The sequence below is a fragment of the Eptatretus burgeri genome, chromosome 1 (assembly GCF_056783735.1).
Source record: "Eptatretus burgeri isolate ZD-2024b chromosome 1, Ebu_testis_v1, whole genome shotgun sequence".
NCBI classification, from domain to species: Eukaryota; Metazoa; Chordata; class Myxini; order Myxiniformes; family Myxinidae; genus Eptatretus; species Eptatretus burgeri.
In genome coordinates this window covers 74,264,926-74,283,738 of record NC_140961.1, presented here as the reverse complement: position 1 = coordinate 74,283,738, position 18,813 = coordinate 74,264,926, and the positions used below count along the sequence as shown (strand labels likewise).

Here is an 18,813-nt window from a genome sequence, read left to right as displayed (position 1 = left end):
TGCAGGGCACACTCGGTTTATCATCAACCACCTTCTGGAGAAACTCCCAAAATCGAAAATCACTGCTCACTCCCACTCATTCGTCCCTCCTTTTTCCCACCTGTGGAATAAATTTCCACATTCTCTTAAAATCTCATTCTTCCCTCCAGGTCTTCAAGACAGCTGTTCACCACCATCTTAGATAAACCCCATCCAAAGCCATGATATTTTCTTCCCCTGTCATCCCCCCACCCATCTCCAATTGCACCCTTTTCCAAATTTTCAGTTCTTCCTGAAAGTTTGCTTCTATATCCATCTTGTCTACCCTGTGCATCCTCTCTTCCTCTTTTTCCTTCCCACTTTCCTCATTTGTCCAAGTTTCCCTATATTTCATCCTTAAACATTGCTGCTGGTCTTTACCCTATCTTACTGCTGAGGGAGGAGGTTTGAAGAGGGAGGAGGTTTTCTTTGAAGAGAGAGGAGGTGGCTGAATTGAGAGGGAGGGGTGAGAGGGAAGCTTTTAGAGGTAGGGGAGACGATGAGAGCAGGCACGGTCATGGGGGAGAAGGGCGAAGGGAGGGGTGGGGAGAGGTGGAAAGATGAGACTGGGTAGTGGTATGGTATAGGTGGGAGCAGGCAGGGGGAGGAACAAGATTTGAGGGGGTGGAAAGAGGGGGAGATGTGATGAGAGGAAAGAGAGAGTGTGTTTGAGATATTGAGGAGTGTGCTGAATGAGAGTGTGAGACATTTGTTGGGTTGGAACGGAGAACAAAGATGTTCGAAGAGCATACAGTTTGGGATACGAGAGGAGAAGCTGCTATCAATGTAGTGGACAGTGGAGAGATGCGAGGATGGGAGGCAAGATGGGAGGAGTAAGGAGGAGGGATGAATTTGCATTTAAGCTGGAAAAACAGAACAATTAATTATGAAAGACAAACAAGCATTGCAAAATGAGATTAAAAAAATTTGTCGGTCAGAGATTCATTTAAATACATTGAAAGATGGATGGAGTGCAAAAGAATTGACAGAGTGGAGAAAGGAATCATTATAACAGATGGAATTTTTAAACACGGGATGAAAGAAAGGTTAAATTGAACACATGATTTTGAAGAAGAAGAACCGGCAAGAGAGGGGAAGTTGAAGCATTGTAAGAGACCATATTTATTTATTTATTTTTGAAGATTAGGGAAGAGGGGGAAGAGTAAAGGAAAAGTTTGAAGAAAAGGTCATGAAGGTGTGTCGTGAATACCTTCAAGATCAGAGTGGGATTGGCAGGGAAGAGGGAGGAGAAGGAAGAATAAGAGTCTTCTTATTCACGTGGAATAACTTTCTAGTCCACAATACCTGCAATATCTCCGCCGACAGACGCGGGGACTCCCGACAGACGTGGTTATGTGGGATATAAGGTGAGAAGGGGGGGGGGAGATTTTTTTTTTAAAGACATGAAACAGGGTATAGTTGGGTGGGATAGGAGGGTGGAGGGAAAAGTAGAGAAAATAAAAACTGATGATAATAGGGAGAAAATATAAATAAACATGATCGTGCACAAAGACGAGAAGACGGGTAAGCCTCAGGGAAACCTGATATGAAAAGACCGATGAATACTCACCAAATTAGCACAAGTTTTGAAACAAAACTGAACTAGGAACACACAGTAAACATGAAAGCAACAAAACAACAATCAAAATGCAACAAACAGCTGGAAACTTATCTTTGAGAAAGTCGGCAGAGACCCCTGGAGAGAACCAACCGTTGCTTAAAAACCAGAACCGGCTTAGATAAAATTATGAAAAAAAGATATAATTTTATATTTGTTTTGATGGAAGAGTATAAGTAGAAGGGGGGGGAGGGGGGAAGACCCCAATTCTCTTGATTTAAATGTGTATCGTATCATGCCATCTGGTGGTAGGCAGTATTACAAATAATCCTCTTATATGTCAACTCCAAATTATTTCTGCACAAGGTGCAGGTGCCTCTGCTAGTACATTATAAAACTGCTGCGTGAATCATTTTGTGCAAATTGCTTGGCTCCACAATTAGTTTCACGATCTAAAACCTGTGACTAAATCAGAACAATAAGAGCATTGTGCAAATCCATTCACTGTTTCAGTGTTAATATTATGGATTAACTTACTGCATTCACAGTATCAGATATTGTCAACAGTTGTGAAAAACTAAAAAAATTACAAAAAACTAAAACATCCTACTACATTAAATAAGGCAATTGTATTTATGTATGCATGTACGTATATCTGAAAATAATTATATCTAATTATATCTCACACATTTATTATACTATAAAAAAAATGTGCGAGGTGCAATTATCTCAAGAAGTTGAAAATTAACTCTACTCTTTATGTTCAGTTACATGATAGTTATGTTATATGACATGGTCAGAAAGATGTAAATGTTGCAAGACGATCATTACCTTGTGCAAATCAACAATGAGCATTGTATTATAAATCTGACATGGTAAACCATCCCTCATGGACTGCATAGTTTGAGCATGAATAGGAGATAAAAAAAATAAAAGCACAAATGAAAATGAAGATGTAACCTACCAGTGTTGGGATGATCCAGTGGTACACTTTGCTGAGCAAGCCATGCGTTTCTGACTGTCATTCCAAATGGAGATGCATGTTAGGATGTCCCCCCCCCCAACAATCATAAAATTTATCAATTTCATTAAGTTCCATTAAGTAAAGAAACGAACCTGATTAAATACTGTCTTCAGCCATGACCCACGACATTTCAGGATGATGTTTCGTACCTGTCATAAAAATACCTACAATTACAACTTATTTTATATCACAACGTTCAATTCTTTACCCTCAAAATCATACACATGTTCTTTGTATATCGAGAACAACAATATCTTCACCTTTTCTTGGCGGATCTGCTTGAGAATAAACCACAGTGCAGTCTCATTTATTTTTCCATTTGCTTGACCTTTCAACTTCACTGTAATCACCTTCATCCTCTTCTGGAGATTGTCCAAGAAATCTACATCTATATTCTTTCCTGTCAAGATCTCACAAAGGATAATGAAAGCATGTTTTTTATTTACGATATTTAATTGACTAAAGATACCAACAAACATTTTCTAAAATGAAAGCATTTTTTAAGGAAACAAGTATGGTTGCAATGCATGATCTAACGTTAATTTTGTCAGGTAGTAATAATTTAGTGACATAATTTATTTCATATTTTATTTCGTTTTAACAGCTGATTATGGAAGAAATCTCATAAACACAACCGTGATCATAGAGGTAAACTGCTGCAGTCCAGTTGTACTGCTCAATGGCTAGATGTCCCGCAGTGCCAAATAAGTGTGATGCATTGGGCATCAGCTGTTGGCCTTGATGTGACATGTCACGGAATGAGTTCTGGTTCACATAGAACACAGGTGGGGCATTCAGAGGCAGTCTTGGCAGGAGTGGCTCTTCAGTACCATCTACAATCAAGATGGGTTGTTCCTGTGGCCAAAAATCTGAGAGAAGAGACTGATATGCAAGAGTTGCAATAAAAAAAAATGAAGTTTTTTGAGATTATGGTATATATTTGCAATTGTTGTACCTGGAAACTGTATTTCGCCATGGTTGACTGTGACAGGTATGAAAAATAGTTCACAGCAATGCAGAAGTTGCATCATTTTGTCTTCCTCAACTGGCTTTGTGTTCAAGAATACAACACCTGAACATGTGTGAAAATACATAATGCTAAAATGGTTAATCTGTACATAATCCTGAAGGCAAAGTTTTAATCATCAGCTAAGTAACTTTATAAAGCAAGTTAGTGAGTGATATGCAGAAAGTTAATGAACTTAAAGTGAGCGTCTTGAGAAAAAAATGCAAACTTTTGCCTATTCTGGTCATTTGAGCAATAGATTATGCTTTATATAATTTCCCTTGTGTGTTCCAGTGTAAACTTATAGCACACTTGTCTGGTCGGTATGTATTGTGTTTTTTCTGGATATTGCCATTCAGAAACTCGAAGATTAAAACAATATATATATATATATATATATATATATATATATATATATATATATATATATATATATATATATATATATATATATATTGTTACAGTTGTGGAAATTCACAGATCACCATACAGGTTCCCCGAAGATCAGTTATGTCTAAATGAGTGCCCAGATAGATTTCCCCACCGATGTCTAATGGGAATTATTCGTGAGCCGGCCTGTGCATCTTTGAGGTAGTGTTATTCTGTCCTATCATTATTTTAAACAACATCTCCTCACCACCTTCTCAACAACCGCCAACATTTCCTCACCACTTTAACCAACAACCGCCAACATCTCCTCACCACCTTCTCAACAACCGCCAACATCTCCTCACCACATTCTCAACAACTGCCAACATCTCCTCACCACCTTAACCAACAAGCGCCAACATCTCCTCACCACCTTCGCGACAACAGGAAACATCCCCTCAACACATCAACAAATGAACAACGTCTCCTCACCTTCATCTCCACAGACGCCACCATCTTTTCACCAGCAACGGCATTCCACGGACGAGCGGCATCTCCGCTGACAGATGCGGAGACTCCCTCGTTGGGGCGAGGGCTGGTGATTTCTACCACATCCGCTTTCTCTGCATTTGATGGCAAGATCGGATCAAAACGACAAAAGGGGCGGAGCCAGCGGGGGGGGGTGAAGGGTCATAGGTGAAAAACCAAACCCCCCACCCCAAACCACATAAAAGGTGGGGCTGAGGCCCTGGGAGTTGAGGTGGGTACGAGTCTAGGTTCGTGGTCCAGTTGAGGAGAGGAATTCATCTGGAGTCTGGGTTCGTGGTCCAGTTGAAGTCTGGGTTCTTGGTTGAGTTCGTTCGGAGTGGAGCGCGGAGTCCAGCCAAGCCTGCAGTGCTGTGCCGAATCATGGGTCGGTGGAGGCAGCCGGAGAGAAGTCGCCAGCCAGTGTGACGCTGAGGAGTGAGCGGGCTCTTAAGAGAGCATCAACTCTAAAAAAGCAAGGCCCGTTCGCTCCTTTGAGGCGTCATCGGCTAGGCCCGATCGAGCAGGCCGCACGGCTAGGCCTGGACTAACCGAGCTGTCAATACACCAGCTGCTGTGTTGACGACGAGACGTCGAGGGTCACCCAGCGAGTCACCACGAGGGTGGCAGGTAACCTGCGCGGTCTCGCGGAGCTCCTGCGGTCTCCACAGCTCCGTGCAACAAAAAGGCCTACGGGCCCTGTTCTCCCTCTCTTTTTCTTTCTGGGTTTTTGCATGGAAGTCTGCGGCGCCTTGTCTATGAGTAGAATTGTTATCAGGGTACATAATAAATAAACAACGGCTGTAGGTTTTTCTTGCTCGTGTCCTGTCCCTTACCCCCATTGCTTCAATGACTGCATGCGTGTGAAATAAATGTCATTGTTTGAATATTCATCTGCTCGTTGCGTCCCTTCCTCCATTGAGCTGCCGTAATTGGGTTCGGAATAATAGCTGGCTTTTAATAGCCGATAAGATAATCGAGTCCGACGGGGCTTGGCGATAATAAACCGCTCGGCAATCGTAAACGGCGCGAGCTGCGTAAAGCGGCTCGTGTCCATACAGGTCCCGTCGAGGTGTAAATCCCCGGCATTTTTGTCTGCACGAATACTTAGGTAAGTTGACAATTCGGCGATCAACCCTGTCGCGTGTGGACAGAAGAGTTGGCTGATTTACGGTGTGGTTAAAAACACACCCGTAGCTGGATTTCAGCATTGATCCGAAAGCTGTGACTAGGATTGCCACGGCTGGTGGGCGCATGCGGTCGCGAATTAGCTAAAAGTGGTCGTCCGCACGCTGGAGTGGTGAGAACTACAACACTGTTGTCAGGGAGTGGGATTCAAACCCATCCCGCCTCCAAACCAAATTAACGGAACCGGATCAAGGGTGTGCGAGGTGACCCTCTGGTTCCATCAAATTCCGAGCGTGGAAATTTTTTAAATCCAATACGCAAAATGGCAGAGCAAGGCGAGCGGGGGCAGGGGGAAATATTTTTTAAAGTAGAATCCATGACCCGGGAAGGTTCGTTTTATTATAATCGTACCACGAATCATCATCAGTGGGAGCGACCTGTGCAGGAACTTTACCGGCAACCAAAAACGGAGTCACAAAATGGCGGCGCGGCCGCACCTCAGCGCGGAACGAGGCGTGAGCGGGTTGCTATTGATAGCACAACGAACAGCATGACACGGGGTGGGGGCTCCCACCCACCGGTTCAAACCACAGGGGCATGGCAGGCATGGCAGGACGCCGGCGCATGCATTGGCAGGCTTCAGACACAATTGTCGGAGGCCTTGGAGCGGTGGAGGTGTGGTGATAACTGTATAGGGGAATTGCATTCATTTGCCATTGAATTGGACGAGGCACGGCGGCGCGTAGACGGGGTTCATGAGGATTATATGCACACGGAGTCACGATTGGCCGATGTACAGGAAGAAATGAGGGAGGAAGAAGAAAGGAAAACAAAGCTGGAGGAGGGAAAACGGAAACACGATTTGGAATTGAAACAACTGAAGGAAGAGGTAAAAACAGGCAATCAGATAAGAGAAAGCCAAGAACAGAAGATAAAAAGAGGAGAGAAATCTCTGGAGAAAAGAAAGGAAGAATTGGTGGAAAAGTCAGAACAGCTTTGGAGAGCAGGGGAAATGAACTGGCACTTCAACTAAAAATTAGTGAGAAATACAGTAAGATAATGAAAGACATGAGGGAGGGAGCATGCAAAAGAAAAGAGGAGATAAGAAAGGAATTATGGGAAGAAGCGGAGAGGAAACAAAAGGTACATGAATCGGAAATTGACCAACTAATGGATGAAAGGAGAAAAGTAGAGTGGAGTACCCATAAGTTGGAACAAGAGAAGAGCAAACTGAACAAAAAAATAGAGGAAGAGCAAATTAGTAACTCCTGGAATAGAAAGAACTTGGAAAAATAATGGGAAACAAAGCTGGAAGAGGAAAAACGGAAACACGATTCCGAATTTGAACAACTGAAGGAAGAGGTAAGAGAAGGCAATCGGATAAGAGAAATCCGAGAACAGACGATAAAAAGAAAAGAGAAACGCCTGGAAGAACTCGAGGAACACGGTAAGAGAATGGACGAAATGAAGGAGGAAGCATGCAAAAGAGGTGCGGAGATGAGCAAGAGAATGGATGAAATGAGGGAGGAAGCGTGCAAAAGAGGTGAGGAGGCGAGAAAGGAATTAGAAAACAAAAGCTTCCAAGTTACAGAAACACCAAAAACAAAGAGACGGAATTACAAAACGAGCTGAGGATGTTGAGAGAGAGGAAAGAACAAGAATGGAGAATGAGACGTTAAGGAACCACACTGTGCAGATCGAACAATTAGAAGCCAAAGCAAGACTAAAGAATGAGATGCAAGAAAGAGTAGTGAAAGAACAACGAATGAAACAGGAAAGAGAGAGAGATATCAACCAATTGAAAGAAACGACGAGATTGGAGAATGACGAACAAGAGAGACAGTGGGATAAGAAACAAAAACAATATGAATTTGAAATTAACCAACTCAAGGAGAGAGCAAAGTTGGAGTCCACGGAGATGGAAAAACTCCAGAAAGATAACGAACACCTCAAAAAGCTCGGAGAGGAAGAACGACTCAAATGGAGCCAGGAAGTAGAACAGCACAATAATAGGGGATGTGTGACATCACCACAGGGAGGAACGTTAGTGGTGCGGGACTTGATTGACATCACTCGTCGGATGACACCACAATTGGAGCAAACCCTGATAAAGGAGACACAAGGAGAAACGCAGGAATTAAAAGAAATAACAGAAAAATTGACAGTAAAGGAGACACAAATAAAAATGGAGACAGTGGAAATAATAACAGGAGCCCAGGAGTCTGAAACGTGTTGGGCGAGACTCGTAAAGGTGACGGAGAAAGTGACGGTGACAGAGAGGGAAAAATTAAATGGGGTGACTGAGACGTGTACGAGACGCGAAGAGACAACAGAAATAAAATGTATAGAAACGCAGGAGGTAGAGGAAATAATAATGGAGACGAAGGAAACAAGAGAGGTGACAGAAATGCAAATAGTCACGGAAACAGAGACACAAGAGATAGAGGGTGAATTAAAAGATATTAAAGACGAACACACACACATGGAATTAGTGAGGGACAATGAGGGGAGCTTGGGGAATGTGTCGTGACCCGGTGCCAGCAGCAGGATAGCCTTCTTCTGGAACGAGGGGAGGGAATATGCCCCCTTGAAGCGGATCACGACAAGGTGGGTCCGGTCGTGCCGAACTAGTTTGAGGGGGCAAGTGCTGTGGACGGGTACACGCGGATCTTGGGGGGTATGGATGCCCCGGGACCCCTTGTGGTAGTGCGAATTCCCAGCGTGGTTGTCCTGGTGTGTGTGTTTACGAGTGTGGCGGAATGCGTGCTGAAACGCGCGCATGGCATGGGTGAAAGGCTGTGTGTAAGAGAAACCGTGTGTGTGAGGGAAACAGCGTGTGTGAGCGAAACAGCGTGTGAGAGAAACCGCGTGTGTGAGTGAAATGGCATGCGTGAGTGAAAGGCCGTGTGTAAGAAGAACCACGTGTGTGAGGTCGCGGTATGAAAGGGAGATGACAGTTGATATGCGGGAACATGCAACCGTGTGTCCGAGTGTCATGGAAGGGTGTGTGAGCGTCATGGCACGTGGTAGTGCATGCGTGGAATGGCAACAAAGACGGTGCCAGACGAGAGACAAAGGCCGAGTAGCGGGCGTAGCCGTTTCGAGGACCATGCCGGATTCGCACGGCAGCGCGCGGGGTCCGTCCTGTGCTTCGCACGAGGCCGCCGCGTTCGCCTGCGCGAGTGAAATCCGGTCCGGAAACGCCCGCGGTGGATGTAAGCCGATCCCGCGGACGGGCAGAAGCTGGGCTGGATAGATGAATTTGGACCGGATGGGTTCTCCAGGCGAGCATGTGTGTAAAGCTCCATGAGCAGAGCACATGTGCTCGCGTGGGGAACCCCTCGAAACGCGAGGCTTGCTTGGGATGCGCAGGGTGACGTCGTGGCTGCATGGGTGGAATCCGGCAGGAGGGGAATCCCTGCCGGATGTTACCGTCCGAGAAGGGATGAGGTGCGCGAAGCGCGAACAGCTGCAATGACGTTACGCGAAAAGAGTGCGGTTTGTGAATTGCCGCGCTGGTGCGCAAATAAAAGCAAAATAAAAATAAAAAAAGAAAAGCAAGCCTCGCCGTTTCGGGTAAACAGGATTCCCTTGGCAGGGGTGGAAGACCCCCTTGCTTTGGGCACAGGAACACCACCAGTTAGGGGGATGGGTTAGAGTTAGTTGGACCGGCTTCATGGGGACAGAGGTTGTTCCTCATGGAGCCCGTGGAATGGTTAGTTAGTGGGATTTTAGTTTAGATTTGGAGGATGGGAAATGGATTTTTTGATTTTGGAGACATGGACAGACTGGAAGTGTGTTGTGGGGATGTAGCTTTACTACCTAGGTTAAAAGGATGTGCAGTAGTTTAAGGGATGACGAGGGAGCACGAGGTAGTTAAAGGATTTAGTGAGAAGAATGGCAGTGTTCAGCGATGGAATGAAATGGATTGAAACACAATGAGTGAGTGAGGGCCAGCGGGCCTGAGTGTATGGAGCGAATGTGGTATGCATGGTGCGATGAGTGATTGGGGGGGAGGAGTGATTTCCATCCAAGGGACCCCGGGGTCAGTGTAATGCGAGTTAGTGGGTTAGTCAAATTGACAAAATGGAGGTCGTTTTGCTGTCGGTGCAAATGTAGGCTCGAAACCCGTTTGGAGGGGTGCAGGAGTCCTGTTGACGGGCTGGGAGCGTGGCTGCAAATGGTGAGTATCGCTTAGTGGGCACCCCGGGCACCAAGCTAGTCAGCCGCGGTAGGCCAAGGGTCCAAGAGGGGCCGGGATAGCATAGTGGGAACGGGTGGGCCCGCATCATGCGGGGCCCATGGCGTCAATAGCCATGTGGGCAGTGTCGTGGTCACGGGCACCGGGGGAAAGGGGCCAGTGGTGCCAGCCTGCCACGTGAGCATCAAGGTGGAGTAGCCCTGGAGGGGCACTTCCCAGATTTTAGGGAGCCACGCGTCCCAGCCACGAAAGCGTGCGAGGGCACGAGGGAAAATTGGAGGGCAAGGCCCAAATTTGAGAGGACACCAACACAGGTGACGGGAATCTTGGTTGGTAGAACCAATAGTTTAAGCGACAGGCGCTTTTGGAAAGCCCTGGGGTAGTTAAAAGTTAATAAATGTGAGGGTAGATAGGGAAGTGTACCCCTCTGCACCATCCATCCCTTCGCTCTCGTTGTAGGCCGCTGGACACACCTTGGGTTAGATCGCTGAGATACGAGGAGGCCATTCTGAGGCTTGATTGGGCCTCGAGACAGGGCACTCGCTCTCCCTTACTCCCCTCCAGGAAGGGAACATAGCGGTTGGGAGTAGGCTAGGAGACACGATAGGTTAGCCGGACAGAGACAATAATGGGGGTTAGGGAGACGATTTATAAAGGAAAGAAAAAAAATTTTAAAAATAAAAAATTAAGATGGGACTAAATTGGATTTTTTGCAAACTAAGGGAGTGAGTATGGACAGAGACAGGCAAAGGCGATAGGTTGGGAGGGAGACAGTAGGATAGGTCCGAGCCCAGCTTCAGACCGGCCAGCACCACCGCACTCCCTCCACACACCTCCAGAATGAGATAAGAGGCCGGCCAGCTTCACCTGCCGGCCTGTTTTTGCTACAGCGGCCTGTTCCGGCCTTGCGTTGTCTGCCTGCCTCTGCCTTGACCCCATGCCTGCTAGCCCTTGCGTTTGCATTTGCCCCAGTTTCCATCCATTACCATGTGCGCCAGGATCATCGCGCAAGTTGCGGGGACTGCCCTGCAGGCAGCCCCGCCAACCATTGTGTTTGCTTGCGTCAATACCATCCAGTGTTCTGCAGGGACTGCCCTGCAGGCAGCCGCACACGGGGACTGCATTGGCGGAGCCCATGCACCGTTTGTGTTCATACCTGCATTTGTTTCATGAGCCAGAGACTGCATTTGGGCAGCCTGGCTCGCTGCTTCAAAAATGGCCTGTGGGATGGCATATGGCATGCCGGGTTGGGGTGAGTTGCCTCCAGCAGCTGAAGACATGAAAAGGTTCTGTGACAGACAACGGGGCCTTTTGAACAGGCCCGAAGACATCCGACCTTCAGCTACGGGGGCGCTCACCCTCAAACTATGACTAACTTTGCCATGCCCTTTTTCCCACAGAGTCCATCAGTCCTGGGCCATGGTTTAGTGTAAAATGTATAAGGTTAAGGTTAAGGTAAAATGTAAATGAGTTTACTCCCCCTGCATGTTTGTCGTAGAGCCGGCAATTTTAGTTAAGTCGTCTGTACGAGTGAGTTTGTTTATTTAGTTACTCAGCCCGTAGGTTATTTACTTTTGGGACACGGATACACCAAATGTCGCACTCAGGGATCCGAAGGTAAATCGTACAAGGGGAAACTTACACATGAAGGCACACGAAAATTTGACGACTCGGGACGAGTCTGTAAAAAGGGGAGGGGATAGTGTTACGGTTGAGGAAATTCACAGATCACCATTCAGGTTCCCCGAAGATCAATGATGTTGATAAGTGTGTGTCCAGATAGATTCCCCCACCGATGTCTAACGGATATTATTCGTGAGCCGAGCTGTGCATCTTTGAGGTAGTGTTATTCTGTCCTATCGTTATTTTAAACATCTCCTCACCACCTTCTCAACAACCGCCAACATCTCCTCACCACCTTAACCAACAACCGCCATCTTCTCACCACCTTAACCAACAACTGCCAACATCTCCTCACCACCTTCTCAAAAACCGCCAACATCTCCTCACCACCTTCACCAACAACCGCCAACATCTCCTCACCACCTTCTCAACAACAGCCAACATCTCCTCACCACCTTCTCAACAACCGCCATCTTCTCACCACGTTAACCAACAACCGCCAACATCTCCTCACCACCTTCATGACAACCGCCAACATCCCCTCACCACATCAACAAACGAACAACGTCTCCTCACCTTCATCTCCACAGACGCCGCCATCTTTTTGCCAGCAACGGCATTCCACGGACGAGCGGCATCTCCGCCGACAGACGCGGGGACTCCCTCGTTGGGGTGAGGGCTGGTGATTTCTACCACGTAGGCTTTCTCCGCATTTGACGGCAAGATCGGATCAAAATAACAAAAGGGGCGGAGCCATCGGGGGGTGAAGGGTCATAGGTGAAGGACCAAACACCCCCCCCAAGCCCCATAAAAGGCGGGGCTGAGGCCCCGGGAGTTGAGTTGGGTACGAGTCTGGGTTCGGGGTCCAGTTGAGGAGAGGAATTCGTCTGGAGTCTGGGTTCGTGGTTGAGTTCGTTCGGAATGGAGCTCGGAGTCCAGCCAAGCCCGCAGTGCCGTGCCGAATCGTGGGTCGGTGGAGGCAGCCGGAAAGAAGTCGCCAGCCAGTGACATAAAAGTCCGAGGTGATCGGGCCCCTGGACGGTCCGAGCGATGCTGAGGAGTGAGCGGGCTCTGAAGAGAGCATCAACTCTAAAAGAGCAAGGCCCGTTCGCTCCTCTGAGGCGTCGTCAGCTAGTCCCGATCGACCAGGCCACATGGCTAGGCCTGGACCAACCGAGCTGACAATACACAAGTTGCCGTGTTGACGACGAGACATCGAGGGTCGCCCAGCGAGTCACCACGAGGGTGGCAGGTAACCTGCGCGGTCTCGCGGAGCTCCTGCGGTCTCCACAGCTCCGCGGAACATTAAAGGCCGATGGGCCCTGTTCTCCCTCTCTTTTTCTTTCTGGGTTTTTGTATGGAAGTCTGTGGCGCCTTGTCTATAAGTAGAATCGTTATAAGTGTACATCATAAATAGACAACGGCTGTAGGTTTTTCTTTCTCGTGTCCTGTCCCTTACCCCCATTGCTTCATTGACTGCATGCGTGTGAAATCAATGTCATTGTTTGAATATTCACCTGCTCATTGCGTCCCTTCCTCCATTGAGCTGCCGTAATTGCGTTCGGAATAATAGCTGGCTTTTAATAGCCGATAAGATAACCGAGTCCGACTGGGCTCGGCAATAATAAACCGCTCGGCAATCGCAAACGGCACGAGCTGCGTAAAGCGGCTCGTGTCCGTACGGGTCCCGACGAGGTGTAAATCCCCGGCATTTCTGTCTGCGCGAATACTTAGGTAAGTTGACAATTCGGCAATCAACCCTGTCGCGCGTCGACAGAAGAGTTGGCTGATTTACGGTGTGGTAAAAAACACACCCATAGCTGGATTTCGGCGTTGATCCGAAAGCTGTGACTAGGATTGCCATGGCCGGTGGGCGCGTGCGGCCGCGAATTAGCTATAAGCGGTCGTCCACACGCCGGAGTGGTGAGAACCACAACACTGTTGTCAGGGAGTGGGATTCAAATCCATCCCGCCTCCAAACCAAATTAACGGAACCGGATCAAGGGTGTGCTTGGCGACCCTCTGGTTCCATCAAATTCCGAGCGTGGAAATTTTTTATATCCGATACGCAAAATGGCAGCTCAAGGCGAGCGGGGGCAGGGGAAAATATCTATTAATGTAGAATCCACGGCCCGGGACGGTTGCTTTTATTATAATCGTACCACGAATCATCGTCAGTGGGAGCGGCCTGTGCAGGAACTTTATCGGCAACCAAAAATGGAGTCGCAAAATGGCGGCGTGGCCACACCTCAGCGCGGCACAAGGCGTGAGCAGGTTGCTATTAATAGCACAATGAACGGCACGACACGGGGCGGGTGCTCCTGCCCACCGGTTCAAACCACTGGGGCATGGCAGGCGTGGCAGCACGCCGGCACATGCATTGGCAGGCTTCAGACACAATTGTCGGAGGCCTTGGAGCGGTGGAGGTGTGGTGATAACTGTATAGGGGAATTGCATTCGTTTGCCATTGAATTGGACGAGGCACGGCGACGTGTAGACGGGGTTCATGTTTGCTGATTTACGGTGTGGTTAAAAACACACCCGTAGCTGGATTTCAGCGTTGATCCAAAAGCTGCGACTCGGATTGCCACGGCCGGTGGGCGCGTGCGGCCGCGAATTAGCGAAAACCGATCATCCGCACGCCGGCGCGGTGAGAATCCACAACAATATATATATATATATATATATATATATATATATATATATATATATATATATATATATATATATATATATATATATATATATATATATATATATATATATATATATATATATATATATATATATATATATATATATATATATATATATATATATATATATATATATATATATATATATATATATATATATATATATATATATAGTGGCTCATATAATAAGTGTGAGGTGCGATCGCCCGGTCTACCCTCCGTGTGGGTACTTAGGTAGGTCGAATTTGGCGAACATCCCTATCCCACGCGGGGGGCCGATTGGCACGATCGTGGTGAGGCCGAAAGGCCCACCCGTGACTAGTGCCCGGCGTTAGTCCGAGAGGGTCACGACAGAATTGTCCGTCCGGTGGGCGACGTGCCGCGATTCGAGTTACGTGGCCGCTCGCACGCCGGCGGGCGTGAATTCGCAACAATATTGTTACGGCTGTGGAAATTTGCAATACACCAGAAAAGTCCTCAGGTTAGATATATCGGTAAGTTCATGTGTAGTTAGTCCACACCCATTGTTTAAAGGGAATATGTGCGATTCATCCGGGCTGCGATGCTTTGAGTTAGCCATTTTTCTTTCTCTATAGTTATTTTGGACCAATAAGCCCGCCAACAACTTAAACACCACCTCCTTCACCTCTTTACCTCCACAACTCCACCCCGCAAACATCACTTCACCGCCATTTTCAAACGACACCCCCTAACAACCAAACCACCACAGCAAACCCCCCACCACCTTCGCCTTTCTCCTTCCACAACCATCAACCACACCAACAGTCAACACCGAACATCGTGCTGTCCAGGGCCCGTTCAGTGATTGTTGCCGAATGCGTCGAGCCGCGAGTACAAATGGATGCCTTTACGTGAGAGGAAATCGGATCAGGGGAGGCTCACGCCCCTTTTTCTCCGTCCGATGGGCGAGCGTCGGGCGGTGTGGCCCCACCCCCAAGCGCGATGCATGTGGACTCCTTTTAGGAGGGAAATCGGATCAGGAGAGGCTCACGCCCCTTTTTGCCCGACCAATGGCTAAACGTCGGGTGGCGTGGCCCCGCCTCCAAGCGCGTTTTGATCCACGAATTAGCATACACGCTCCTCCCCCGGTCTATAAAGACGTGAGCACAAGGCGACTCGCGTGTGTTGGGTTGGTGTGCTGTGTTGGACTGGGCTGGTCGAGTGAAGACGGAGGTTGTTGTTGCGGGGGCTGGTCGAGTGAAGATGAAGGTCGTCGTTGAGGTTGTCGTTGCTGCGTCGAGGGACGAGTCGCGGAGTGAAGCAGGGACGCGGAAGAGGGCTAAAGGGCGAGAGTTCGCCGGAGTCGGTGCGGTCCCAAGGCCCCGCTCGCGGGATGGATCTTCCGCCATTCCCTTCTCTCCACCCCGAGCATCAACAATTCCCCCCATCCGCGTTGCGATAGCCCCGTCCGTTCCCCACCCAAGCCGTGGTGTCGACCGACCAACACGTGCTTGCGCAACGCACTCCTCAAGGAGCTCACCGACCACGCCAGGGGCACGGAGTCAGGCACGTTACGCTGACATTGCGGCTAGCCCGCGATTGCGCCACGAGGGCGTGGGTAAGACCCCTTCGGTCTCGTGGACCTGGCCGCTCACCCAGGTCCCATGTACATTTGCTCCACGGACCTGTCTGCCCCCTTGCCTATGAGAGTGGCTTTTTTTTTTGCTTTTTGTGTAAATGTGTGTGTGGCGCCAGTCTTTTAAGTAAACCTGAATAAGTGCTTGTACATTGCTTTATTCGGTGGTAACTCTTTTGCTCGCTTTTACTGTATGACTGTATAGACGTGCCTTGTCTGCGTATGTAATAAACCACTTGCTTGTTGAACTGTTTTCCCGTTTTGTTGCGTCCTTTCCTTCGTTTGAAAGTTTCATCTTGCATCACGTAAGGGATTGGTATTGGGTGTAGATACCCAATAAATAATCTGAACCGTCGAGGTCGGCGATAACTCTGCTCGGTTATCCCTGCAGCACGGAACGAGCCGCTTAAGCGGTTCGTGTCCGGAGTCGACCTGCGGCGTGGTACAACTCCTCAGTACGCTACCCGCGTGGGTACTTAGGTATATCGACATTCGGCGATTCACCCTATTTCGCGCGGGTAGAATGCGGACTGGGTTGTGGTGAGGTTAAACCCTCACCCGTGGCTAGCTCCTTGGTGGTAGTTCCAAGAGGGTCACGACTGAATTGTCCGTTCCGGTGGGCGACGCATCGCGATTTGAGTTACGTCGCCGATCGCACGCCGGGCGGGCGGAATTCGTCACAAAAAAAAAATATATATATATATATATACACAGACACACACACACACACACACACACACACACACACACACACACACACACACACACACACACACACACACACACACACACACACACACACATATATATATATATATATATATATATATATATATATATATTGTTACGGCTGTGGAAATTCGCATTACACCATAAAGGGCCATCAGGTGAGATATCTTCATAGGTACATGTGTAGTTAGCCCAAACCCATTGTATAGAGGGAATTTATGTGATTCGTCCGGGCTGGGACGCTTTGAGTTAGCCATTTTTTCTTTTCTGTCGTTATTTTGAACCAACCACGTCTCAACCGCCATCACACAACAACCACCTTAACCACCACGCCAGCCATCATCACCAACTACAACCACGCTCCAACCCGCAGACAACAACCACAACGCCAACCCTCACCACAGAAGGCTTCCACCACCTTCGCCTTTACCTTCACAAATTCATCCCATATCATCGCTTCCACGGCCATTCCCGCACCACCTGTGAACCCTGAACGTCGGGCTGTCTCGGGCCCGTTCGGCGATTGGTGCCGAACGCACCGAGCAGCGAGTGTGAATGGCGGCCTTTCCGAGGGGAAAATTCGGATGAGAAACGCTTCACGCCCACTTCTCCTCTGTCCAATTGGCGAGCGCGGGGCGGCTTGGCCCCGCCTCCAAGCGTGTGTATGTGAAGTCCGTATATGCAAATTTTAGGATCAGGAGAGGTTCATGCCCATTTTTGCCCGACCAATGGCTGATCGGGGTGGGGGGGGCGGCGTGGCCCCGCCTTCAATCGCGTTCTGATCCTAAAATTTACATTTTGGCTGCTCCTGCCTCCTATAAAAAGGCGAGCGCAAGGCGAATTAAAAAGAGTTGGGTTTTGGAGTTGCTTGGAGAGTGTCGTCGAGAGGTTGCTCTTGGGGACAAGGAGCGTTGCGTTGGCGGAGTTGAGGGGAGTGAGCGCGGTGGAACTGCAAGCAAGGGAGCTCGGGTCCGAGGCAAGAAGGACGGCAGTCGGCGACGAGGTTGCGGTGTGGGGGATCGCTCGTCTCGTCACCCAAGCCAGCCAGCCATTCCCCTCCCCCAGGGCATCAACAATTCCCCCTTTCCCCCACGCTGAGATAGTGCAAAAGGGGGCCCCATTCCCACCCCACCCCAAACGTCGTGCCAACGAAACCCGCCAAGGGGCACGGAGTCGGGGCACAGCGCCGCGGCCACATTTGCGGCTTGCCCGCCAACGCGTCACGAGGACGCGAGTAAGACCTCCCCGGTCTCGCGGACCTGGCCGCTCCTCCAGGTCACGCGCACATTTGGCCTACGGGCCCGTCTGCCTCTTTGTCTGTGAGGGTGGCTTCTTTCCTTTGCTTTTGTGTAAATGTGTGTTGGCGCCGTCTGTGAAGTAAAACTGTATAAGTGTTGCCGTGTGTGCGTGTAGTCGGTTTTAACTGCTTTTCTTCTTGCATTTGCTTTTTGTGTATGGCTGTATATATGTGCTTTCCGTGTGTCGCGTAATAAAGTGCTTGCATGTTGAACTGTGCCCGTTTCGCTTCGTCTCCTTCCTTTTAATTGACTCTCCATCCTGCTTCACGTAAGGGGTTCGTAGTGGGTGCAACATCCTGGTAATTAATCTGAACCGTCCAGGTCGACGATAACACCGCTCGGTTATCCCGATAGCACGTAGTGGGCCGCCCAAGCAGCTCGTGTCCGGAGTCGACCTTTGGCGAGGTACGATCGCCCGGTTTACCATCCGTATAGGTACTTAGGTCGAGTTTGGCGAACAACCCTATCCTACGCGGGTGGCCGATTGGCACGATTGTGGTGAGGTCGAAAGGCCCACCCGTGACTGGCTCCGGCGATAGTTCTTGGAGGGACACGACTGAATTGTCCGTCCGGTGGGCGACGTGCCGCGATTCGAGTTACGTGGCCGTTCGCACGCCGGCGGGCGCGAATTCGCAACAATATGTATATGTATATGTATATGTATATGTATATATATATATATATACATATATATATATATATGTATATGTATATGTATATGTATATATATATATATACATATATATATATATATATATATATATATATATGTTTTGTATAAGATTGGGGCGGTTGGGTTTACATATTTTTTAAAGAAGGCGTTGCCACCTAAAAGTAAATATACCATCAGAGATGGGGAATCCCCCGCCATTGAATGAAAAAAGTCATACATATTCCAGATAATGAGGAAGGTGAATTGGAAACAAGACACCATTTGGTCATCATCTCGAAAAAGTTCCCCTGGGGTGAGGAACGTAGTAACCAAAAAGAATTGAAATCAGATAAGCAGTTTTCCATTTATTACAAAAAACTTTTTTCAAG

The 18,813-nt window shown here is 48.3% G+C and overlaps 1 protein-coding gene across 8 annotated transcripts in view; it reads right to left on the bottom strand.

Annotated features, from left to right (window-relative positions):
- LOC147034757 (glutamate receptor ionotropic, kainate 2-like) overlaps positions 1-18,813 on the bottom strand; it is a 186,191-nt gene that overhangs the window by 42,373 nt on the left and 125,005 nt on the right. For 7 of the 8 annotated variants that reach the window (XM_085888331.1, XM_085888295.1, XM_085888304.1 and 4 more), the window contains 5 exons: positions 3,556-3,672; positions 3,236-3,469; positions 2,861-3,000; positions 2,693-2,749; positions 2,541-2,594 (listed from right to left, as the gene is read on the bottom strand). In XM_085888331.1, the coding sequence (XP_085744457.1) occupies positions 2,541-2,594; positions 2,693-2,749; positions 2,861-3,000; positions 3,236-3,469; positions 3,556-3,672 (602 nt within the window). Of the gene's footprint in view, positions 1-2,540; positions 2,595-2,692; positions 2,750-2,860; positions 3,011-3,235; positions 3,470-3,555; positions 3,673-18,813 lie in introns of those variants that run through there. The other variant, XM_085888348.1, reaches the window with a different exon arrangement.